Source organism: Odontesthes bonariensis, chromosome 14 (assembly GCF_027942865.1).
Source record: "Odontesthes bonariensis isolate fOdoBon6 chromosome 14, fOdoBon6.hap1, whole genome shotgun sequence".
In the NCBI taxonomy this organism is placed as follows: domain Eukaryota; kingdom Metazoa; phylum Chordata; class Actinopteri; order Atheriniformes; family Atherinopsidae; genus Odontesthes; species Odontesthes bonariensis.
The window spans coordinates 28,280,348-28,291,002 of NC_134519.1; the positions used below are offsets into that span (position 1 = coordinate 28,280,348).

Consider the following 10,655-nt stretch of genomic DNA (forward strand, 5'->3'; position numbering starts at 1 on the left):
TAAAACAAAGTTTGAACTCACACAATGACATGAAGTCTATTTAGCCCATAGTCTGCAGCCATTTCCAGCAAAAATTCTAAAAAGGCTACATACTTAACAGTTGCATGCCAGTTCTAAATAACTGTATGTGCCAATGCTTTGTTCTTCTTTGAAGTGAATGTGAAAAAATGCTTTTTTTCTTTGTGAAGTGGTCTAAAGTAGATGCCCCTGCATCTGCATGATCACATCTGTCATCAGAAGTATGCTGAAACATTTGGCCAGTGAACGTCTTCCCCACAAACTCTTGTGAGGCTCAGACAAAGTCCCATTGATTGATGGATTATTCCAGGCACCAGCCTGCTTCAGTCCACATCAACTGCTTCACATCAAACGAAGCTCGTCGTGTGTTCAGTTTTAAACGCTCGTGGCTCACGCTTGGAGGGAGACAGACAGGATGCAACTTCACGAGTGATATCCAGACGCCTGCCATCCCCTTCCTCTTAACTCACCCACTCCCATCTGTTCGCGTAAAGCACAGCGCAGTCTGCCTCAGTGCAACCATCAGGTGTGCGCACACAGAGCCCCCCCCCCCCCCCCCCCAGCTCTTCATTATGCTCACATACTAACTTTTAGTTCCTGTCTGTCCTCAGAGGAAGGAAATGAAACATTTACACAAACTTGCATTCATGAAACCTCCTCGGAGAAGAAACAAGCTTCCAATTCTTCCCCTCCACATTCTCCCACTATAGCTGGAAACGGGGGGCCAAAGTTGGTCCCATGTAATTCCTCCATATATCGTTCTTTTATTCAAGCCTGATGTGTGAATCTTTATGTGCGCTCTGTCTGACCTCTCCTGAAGAGTGCAGAGTGATGGTAACAGCACCAGACAAAAGCGGGTGAAACAGAAAAGCAGTAAAAGGAAGAATGACAGGGGGGGGGTGGGGGTGGAGTTTGGAAGGGAAAGGACCGTGCGAGCCTTTAAATCATCATTGGAAACTCATTAGAAAGCTGGCTGGGCCGGGCGGAGACGGCCGCACAGATTGCGCGCTCCCGAGCACAATACCGGTAATGAAGTGGAAGCGAAGAGGGAGTTTCTCCGGACAGATTTCTTTGCTCCAGTTACTCCACTGCCTCTAAAGTTCCCCCACAATCTGTGTGCGGGGTGTAAAAGCTGCATTCATGAGATGTTAACCGTTTTGTTTGCCGGGGAGGAATTTATTCAAAGTGTTGCAGCTATCAGCGACAGATGGGCCGGAAGGTGATGGATCGGTGCAGAAGTTAACTGGAAAGAAAAAGAGAAGGAGGAAGTAGAAGGAATGTTTAGTGTAACTGGGCGTTATCAATCTGGTGGCATTCTGGTGCCAGCCATGCCTGCTGCTGCACTCAGATCAGGCTCATTGCAGTTTACTGCACCGCATGCACTCCACTGGCATCTTTCATATTTTATTTCTAAAACAAGCAGAGCAGCTTGGTGCACGTGCACAAATTAGACACAAAGTTACTTCAAATTTGACTATATATTTCTTATAAAAAGATATTAGTTCTGCCAATCTAATTGTATCTAAATGTGAACTGCCAGCCCTGGCTTAGATAGAGCACTTTGGAAGTATTGAGTCACTCCTGATTTATTTATGTATTGCCAGGGGAACATGAAATATGCGCAGATTTATTTCAAATGCACAAACATATGAAGTATAAAAGGCAAAAATTAAAGTTTGTACATTTCTAAAAAGCTTGAAAGCCGTGGAAAAACAGACACTCTTATTCCGTTCTCTGTCAAGATGATCTGCTTCAATAATGTTGACGTCCGGCGGCCGGCCTCTAAACCGCTGCCTCATCCCAAAGCTCTTCTTTGGATGTGGGCTGCCTTTTGTTCCATTCTCTGTCAACATGATCCCACACTGCTTCAATAATGTTGAGGTCTGGGCTCTGGGGAGGATTCATCCCTCCATAAGACCTGTTGCCACTGATTTTCAGTCCACTTCTTGTGTCATCTGGAATAGCTCAGCCTTTTCTCAGTGAACAGTATACGGATCAACTGAAGGTCCAGATGCATCTCTCTGGTATTTTCTGGATTTTTTTCCTCTTCCTGAAGGACATCCCTTTAAGATACTGTTAATCTCATATGGAAAGTTTTTTTTAGGCCTGGTACTTCCTCCACTTGTCCATTTTCCTCAAATCTTTGTGAGGACACAATGCACATTATTAACTTTATGTAGGCTAACAGGCTTTTGTAACAAAGTGGTTCAAGATACAGTTTCACACACACAACACTGCTCCGTCCATATAGGTTCCTTTTTTAATGCTTGACGGATTCTTAGCTGATTCTCAAGCGGCCTGACAAACAAAAACACATTCCTCTAAAAATGTTCAGGTACAAGAAGTGGACTGAAAATTCAAGAAAAAACAGCTTTGTCCAAAGAAAAACTCCAAAAGACCCCCAGAAGGGCTGAAGAACTATTGCTCATGACCACCTCAAAAGTCTGGAAACAACATATAGAAAAATGATGGGTGGCTCAAAACGTATGCACATCATTGTCATTTACAACGCTGCAATGTTTACAATTTTTAAACTGCAAATTCTTAGTTTTACACCATCGAAAACCTGCAAGTGTCAACATCTACTGTCTAACGGCCACACAAAAGGATCAAATTAACCTGGTTGCCACTTTATCATGTATTCAATTTCGATATGAGTTTAGGAATAACACGGCTTGAATGGCCTCATCCATCCTTCTATAAGTGAAGTGCCACCCTCACTTTTAAGTTCTGCACGGGGGCAGTGACACAGGATCCTTAAGTGTTGCCCTCTGGAGCTGACGGCGCATTCACTCCTAATGATTTTCATCAATTGTGTGAAGGATGCAGGCCATTATCCAGGCGAGTCCTGCATGGAGTGCGGTTCTCTGCTGGAGAGGTGGTAATTGGATAATTAGTGCTGGAAACCAATTAGAACTCTGTGCTTGTGATGGCACGCGAGTTAAGCAAAGGATGACCGCGTGAGGAAGAAAGAGACGGAGGGAGAAGGGGGTGACTGGCTGAAAGGGTCAGCTCACTGATCGATTATCTTAGACACCCCCTCTTCCCACACTCACACAGATGTGTGTGTGCCCCCCCCCCCCCCCCCCCCTCTGCTGATCAGCTGCACAAAAGCGACTAAATCGGCCATTTCCATCTGAAAGAGTTAAGCCCCAACAAGAGGGCTCAGGCGACCAGCTTCAGACCCCGAATACCCCGCGATCACTTCAGCAAATGGAGCCACAATGCTGAAGAAAAGAAAGAGAGAAAGAAAGAAAGAAAGAAGGGGGGCTGTTGGACGGAGAATAAAAGAGAGGGGGGAGGGGGGGGGGCTCTAAAGACATATTTATATATGTTAAAGAAAATGCTAATATGTCTCGTGAAGAATAGCAGGGATTTCAGAGACTCCCTAATTCTGCTTTTGTTGAACTCGCGTGCAGACGGGCGCAAATGACACGGTGATCACGTGAGAGACCTTTTCTATTTCTTAGGTGCACGTCCCCCTCAGCTCTGCCTGAAAGTGTGTGTGTGTGTGTGTGTGTGCGTGTGAGGGAGGGGGACGAGGATGCATGACCTGTTCAACACTGTTTTAAAGAAAAGTACCCCTGTCTCTCTGATATGTGCGCGCGCGCACGCGCAGAGATTTTAATCCACGAGGCTAGACTCGACATATAGGCTGCGGTGGGATTTGCTTTTGATTGCTCGGCGCTGTGTGAGAAAATGTTGGAATACGCGGGAATCCTGTGTTCTCTCACACCGCACTGAGCTTGTTCAGCTCTACGAGTTATCAGCGTTGAGTGAATGAAAGATCTTTTACACCAGGGTTAACAGTCCCCTTACAACAAAATCAAATTTTATCCTATTATCGCTGTTTTGCTGCCATTGTGCCCTCCACCCCTGCAGTGTCCCACTGTAGCGTTGCGTTGTAAAACTCTGATGAAACATGGTAAATGTGGGATAATATGGCACAGGCTTAATTGTATACAGCCCTTATTTTATACAACACAGTGCCACTCTTCATTTCTTCTAATTTTACTCACAAGGAGGCAGACTTCTTTGTAACATTTTAAAGTGTTTCTTGAGCAGTTGTTCTCCAAACTTTCTGAAGGTCTTTCAAAGTTTTTCTTTAGACATTAGCTGTTTTTTTCCTCTTATTTTCAGTCCAGTCCTTCTACCTGACCATTTTCAGAGATGATCATTTTAAAAAAAGAAGATATTAAACACTTGACCAATGAATCATTCAAACATAAAGCACTATGCACATTTGTTGTGTCTAGACATGACAAACTTAGCAAAGAAACTATTTAAAATAGTATATTTTGGTACTTTGTTACTATCAATCTATCATAAAGACACACTCTGTCCCCGTTTCCTTTGCACATCTATGAAAAAACAGTCGGACAGACAGAAAATAGAATTTTTGCACGAATGAGGTTACTCCCAAAGAGCTATTAGCGGAAAATTTGGCAAATCTCTGGAAAGTGTGCTGTGTGTCCTTCCCAAAATCTGTGGAAACTGGACAAATATCAGCCCTACGACTAAAGAAATGACAGAAAGTTTGTTTAAGAGGGTTCTGATGTTGAAGAATAAAGGTGCTCATAAGTATTGACTTTCTAGATTGTTGGAGTTTTACAATGGGTGCAAATGTTTCAATCAATAACTGCACGGAGTTCCTGTTACTGTATATCCCAGGTAGAGAGTTTTCTCACACAGCAACCCAAATTAATTATCAATTCATGAAACTCTTTATTCAAACCTGCGTGATTGAAAAGAGTTACCGTTGACGCCAATCACTGCTCCATTCAGACAGTTTCTAAGTAAGCCTGCTGTTTGTGGATCATTCAGGTGTCTTCTATTTGACTTTCTGTGGCAGATGGGTTCTTTAGAGAACATGCCAAGTGATATTAGCCTCAACTGCAAGGAAAGTGTTGCCCCTAAAAAAATGGGCGAGTGGGGTGAATGAGAGAGAATGAGTCCAATGGGAAGAATGAGAAAATCCCTTCAAGACCCGTAACGGGGCCCCGGTTTCACCCTAAATGTATTTTAATAAGAGGGACCAATGTCGGGGCCAATTCGTCTCCCATTTCCATGTAATGAAAGGAGCTGTGGCCGGGACTGGTTCGGGTCTAGAGAAAGGGGGAGAAAGAGGATGAAGGGGTGCCACAAAGGGCTACATGTGGCTTTGCCTCATTATGCCGCAGTTAGGCAGAGGGCTGCGTGGAGCCAGAGGGGGTTAGGGCCCCCACAGACAGACTTAGGGGCCACAATGCCAGCGAGGACGGCTGCAAAAGGAGACCCCGCCACGCCATTATCCCGCCGCTACTAACGAGGGCTTCATGGGCCTTTGATATAATCTCACCATTGAAATCCTGATAAATCCCTCCTGAGTTTACAGCCAAATCCCATTTGTAACGGGTAAAGACTGCAAGTGTGTGTGCGTGTTTTCTTCACCTGCGCCTCTCTGCTCTGGCAGCCGAGGCCACGGAGAGTCGCATGTTAAACCGGGACGTTTCACTGGCTTTCATTTTTTAAGAACCCCCCCCCCCCGTCTCTCTCTGCCGCGCACACGAGACATCTCGTGAACCGATCTGAGCTGAGAGTGAATTAGAATAAAATCAATGCTAAAGTGGATGTAGTCCCTTTCTTGCTGAAGATATTATCTTTAAAGCAAACAATTACAGGATTACAGCACACCAGGGGGATGAATGAACAGCAGATTCATGGAATGTATTAATGTGAATAAAATGAGCGCTAATGTGATGCTGCTACCACCAGTTACGCCACATTCTTTTGATGGCCTGGCTCTTTAAGCTGCCTCAGCATTATGAATCTGTCAAAAGTAAACGAGGCTGTAAGAAACCCTATCTGTCTGGCCGAGTCGATCAGGGCGCTCTGAGGTTGGAGAAAAGGGCAAATCGTGTCATATTCTTGAAGTTTTCTTCCCCTAAATCAGAGGTGGGGAGGTCACTGGGACAGCTCAGCCTGTCAGTGGCTGTCTTCTCTCTGGTGGGTTACACATGGACACGCGCGCGAGGCTCTAACCGAAAAGCGTTTAAGCATAAATCTCTTTACACTGAAACGCTTTTAGAGGAGAGGCAGCCTGGACAGACACTCTTATTCAAATGCTTTGTCCTCTAGCTCAGGGACACTGCGCATCTCTAACCCCCCCCCCCCCCCCCCCCCCCCCCAATGTGTCGGTGCGCAGACTCATTTAACGGCTCGAGGAACATAAACAAGCAACTGGAACTTTAGCAGTATTAAATCAAACCCCGCGTTTAGCCCACATTTTGGGTGCCAAGTTTCTCCGTACAGTCCAGGAATCTGTAAACAGGGTTTAGAGGTCTCAGAGAAGACCCCCTTTTTCTCCCCTCCTTTCATCTCAAAGCCCGGATTGGTCACAGTGAGGCTCATTTGCATGCCCCGCCGTATAAACCCTCCTGCAGACACTGCAGCCCGCTTGCGCTGAGAGAGCATCACACCTTCAGCAGAGACAGAGCGGAGCGCATCCAGAGTGCGCATTAACAGGCATTTGGAATATTCATCACAGGCTTTGTACTAACTAAATTTAGCCGCGGAGAGTCTACAAAAGGGCGGAAACAGCTTCTTTTTTTCCAGGCGTGTTTTGTTTCAACTCCAAGTTGGACTGCGAGGACAGTTTGTTGAATTTCCAGAATATTTTGGGAGAGACTGTGTCAAGATGGGAGATATAGGGTGGAACGGGCTGTTAGTGTTCGTGTGCGTCTCTTTGGCGAGCTTGGCTGCTGTCACACGAGGAAAGACGGTGAAATATCAGACATTTGAGGAAGATGCACCGGGGACGGTGATTGGAAACTTGGCCAAGGACATCTCCTCCACTCCCTCTTCCTCTTCGGGCTTCAGGAACAATTTCAGGATGATGAAACAGTTCAACTCGTCTTTCATCCGTTTGAGGGAGAGCGACGGGCAGCTGACCATCGGGGAGAGGATAGACAGAGAGCGGATCTGCAAACACACCCTGCACTGTCTCATCGCTTTCGACGTGGTCAGCTTCTCCAAGGAACAGTTCAAACTCATCCACGTAGAGGTGGAGGTCAAGGACATCAACGACAACTCCCCCGAGTTCACCCGAAAAGAGTCGAGTCTGGAGATCTCCGAGAACACAGCGGTGGGCACGCGGATCCCGCTGGACTTTGCCGTGGATGAGGATGTTGGGGTAAACTACATCCAAAGCTACCAGATCTCTGTCAACAGCCACTTCTCAATCGACGTGCTCAGCAGGGCCGACGGGGTTAAATATGCGGAGCTGGTGCTCATGAAGGAGTTGGACCGCGAGACGCAAGCCTCTTACGCGCTGGAGCTGGTCGCCATGGACGGCGGCAACCCGTCCCGCAGCGGAACAACGCGCATAAACATCAAGGTGAAAGACTACAACGACAACAGCCCCGTGTTCGACAGGAACAGCTTCTCCGTGGACCTGCCCGAAGACGCGCCGGTGGGCTCCCTCCTGCTGGACCTGAACGCTGAGGACCCGGACGAGGGGCTGAACGGCGAGGTGGTGTACGGGTTCGGTAACCAGGTGCCCTCTGAGATACGTCAACTCTTCAGAGTGGACAGGAAAAGCGGGCGGCTCACTCTGGAGAGTCCTGTTGACTTTGAAAGTAAGAACACATACGAGTTTGACGTACAGGCCACCGATTTGGGTCCGAACCCGAGCCCGGCCATGTGCAAAATCGTCGTACAGGTGCAGGACGTTAATGATAACGCACCGGAGATTTCAATCACCCCCATGACGTCCATAACGGCGGGAATTGCGTACATCACCGAGGCGGCAGCCAGAGAGAGTTTCGTGGCTCTGGTCAGCACCTCGGACAGAGACTCCGGCGCTAACGGGCAGGTGCACTGCACGCTCTACGGACACGATCACTTCAGACTGCAGCAGGCGTACGAGGACAGCTTCATGATCGTGAGCACCAGCCCACTGGACCGCGAGAAGATCCCCGAATATAACCTAACAGTCGTGGCGGAGGATCTGGGCTCGCCTCCCTTCAGGACCATCACTCAGTACACCATCAGGCTGACCGATGAGAACGATAATGCCCCGGTGTTCAGTAAGCCCGTGTATGAGGTGGCCGTGGTGGAGAACAACGCGCCTGGCGCGTACATCACCACAGTCGTGGCGCGAGACATGGACATGGGTTCAAATGGGAAGGTCAGCTACAAACTGGCGGACACTTATTTCATGGGTTCCCCCATTTCCACTTTCGTGTCGCTGGACCCCGCGAGCGGCTCGCTTTACTCGCTCCGCAGCTTCAACTTTGAGGTGATGAAGCAGATGGAGCTCCGAATCACCGCCAGCGACGGCGGCTCTCCGCCCCTGTCCGGCAGCGCCAACGTCTATGTGAGGATAGTGGACCAGAATGATAACGCACCGGTCATCATCCAGCCGGCTCTCAATAACGGTTCCGCAGAAGTCCTCCTGCCCCGGGACTCACCGACCGGCTACGTCATCACCCGGGTGGACGCACGGGATGCGGATGAGGGCGTGAACTCTGAGCTGTCCTACGGGTTGGCCACCGGTGAGCCCTCCGTGTTCTCCGTTAACAAAGCCACGGGGGAGATCTACCTCAGCCAGGTTCTGAGCCACGACGTGGACGAAACGCTGAGCGTGACCGTGACGGTGAGTGACAACGGGCGGCCCGCGCTCACCTCCACTGCCACGCTTCATTTCCTCATCATCGCGGGCTCCCCGCCGAGCGACAGGACATTGTACCAACCGGGCGGCGGGGACGAGGCGTTCGCGCAGTGGGACCTGTCGGTGGTGATTATCGTTGTCCTCGCGGGGAGCTGCACGCTCCTGCTGCTTGCCATCATCCTCATCGCTACCACCTGCAACCGGCGCAAGAGGGACAAAAGTGGGGAAGACAGCGACTCGTACGGGGAGAAGGGCACGCTTGAGCGGGGTCGGAGCCACGTGGTGGACAACCCGCTTCTGCCCCTTCACGGGGCCGGGGGAGGGGAGGGCTTTGACGGACACTCGTACACCAGCCAGCCGGGTGGTTTCACCCCTGCGCACCCAGGGGGCAGCGACATGTGCTCGGCCTCAGAGGACGGCAGCGAGGTGCCCTGTGTTTATGACTCTGACAACAACAGCAAGCTCAGAGGGACCAAACACGAGGTGAGATGCTCCTTTGGGACAGACAGCTCAGCTGGGGGGTGAGGTGTGGGGTGACGCACAATAATGAGCAGTCTGTGTTTTCATTAGGCAGACAGTAACCTGTGTTTTCTCTCCTCTGTCCCCTGCAGGGCTACTCCACTCTGCCTGGCTATGGGAATGGTAAGGAGGCTGTGAGGCCCATCACGATCTGGAAGGGGAACTCTTACACCACCATCTCTGCCAGGGATCCAGCCTTCAGTGGCAAAGACAGTGGCAAGGGGGACAGTGACTTCAACGATAGTGACAGTGATGTCAGTGGAGACACTGGCCTGAAGAAAGATGGGGCGGTGGTTCCTCCCATGGGGGGCCAAAATGGTAAGAGAAGGAGAAAAAAAGGGAAAACTTAAATAGACATGAAATGGGAGTGTGAGTCAACTCTAACACCTCTTTCTTGCACCTCTCTTTCAGCTCTCTGGGCTTGTACCAGTGAGTGTAAAGTCCTGGGTCACTCGGATCGATGCTGGAGCCCCTCAGCGGTGAGAGCCAACGCGGCCCCCTCCCCAGCTCCGACTCTATCTTCTTTCAGCAGCCTTCCCAAAACGGCCTCGCTGCCCCGGGACCCCCATCGCAGGGACAACTACTACCAGGCCCACATCCCCAAAACGGTGGGGCTCCAGAGTGTGTACGAGAAGGTGCTGGACAGAGAGTACGACTACGTGCTGGTCACCCCGCCCAGACCTGTCAGGGTGCAGGAGATCAGTGACATAACCATTCCTGTTTACACCCCCACCCCGACGCACTGTCCCAACAATGACGACTAGAACGGGACACACACATACACACGCGCACAAACACAGTCTCACAGAAATGTATAATCTATTCAGAGATTTAATTTAACTGTTATTGAAAATGAGAGACTATTTGAAGTTATTTGTCGTGGGGAGTGTGCACATATAAGTTTACCCTGATGTTTGTGTGTTTCTTTTTTAATGTAAAAGCCACATTTGAAGTTTGTTTGATCACTTTAAAAAGGTTTGTTGGACGTGAAGTGTATAATATGCAAGATTTGTACATAAAGAGATTTATTTTTTATAAAAGAGATAATTAAGCAAAGATGTGTAAATATATGTAACTACCGACCCCTAAGCATGCTTACTATTTAAATGCCCCCAGAGAGTGTTCAGTTTTGAGGGCTGGTGACTCAAAATGTATCAAGTTGACAACAGTGAAGTCATTTGAATGCAATAATTCAGTGTACAGATGTTTGTTTGTTTGGTTTTTGTTTTTCAAATCATCACAATATTCTGGAGGAAGGAAATAAACTGTGAAATACTCTTGTGAACATGAGTGTTAAGTGTTTGTTCCAAAGTATGATGAGGATGAGGATGATGTGAGTGCAGGAGCATGAGGCCAGTCTCTTGTAAAAGCCAACAGGCGTCGCTGTTAATGCAGCACGAGCCTCCGTCCTTGCAGCCCACTGAGGAAGGTCAGTTAATTTTTTTTCTTCCCCCTTCTGTGAATTTTG

At 48.7% G+C, this 10,655-nt stretch overlaps 1 protein-coding gene across 1 annotated transcript; it reads left to right on the plus strand.

Moving 5' to 3' along the window:
• Nucleotides 1–6,460: 6,460 nt before the first annotated feature.
• LOC142398396 (protocadherin-8-like) lies at nucleotides 6,461–10,472 on the plus strand. The gene is made up of 3 exons (XM_075482371.1): nucleotides 6,461–9,151; nucleotides 9,280–9,505; nucleotides 9,599–10,472. Exons 1-3 carry the CDS (start codon nucleotides 6,695–6,697, stop codon nucleotides 9,949–9,951), a joined length of 3,036 nt encoding a protein of 1,011 aa, XP_075338486.1. The 5' UTR covers nucleotides 6,461–6,694; the 3' UTR covers nucleotides 9,952–10,472.
• The last annotated feature ends 183 nt before the right edge of the window (nucleotides 10,473–10,655 follow it).

Coding starts and splice junctions, on each gene's coding strand:
- LOC142398396 (XM_075482371.1), top strand. CDS start 6,695: ATGGGAGATATAGGGTGGAACGGGCTGTTAGTGTTCGTGTGCGTCTCT. Junction 9,152..9,279: donor TCAGAGGGACCAAACACGAG/GTGAGATGCTCC, acceptor TGTCCCCTGCAG/GGCTACTCCACTCTGCCTGG. Junction 9,506..9,598: donor TCCCATGGGGGGCCAAAATG/GTAAGAGAAGGA, acceptor CCTCTCTTTCAG/CTCTCTGGGCTTGTACCAGT.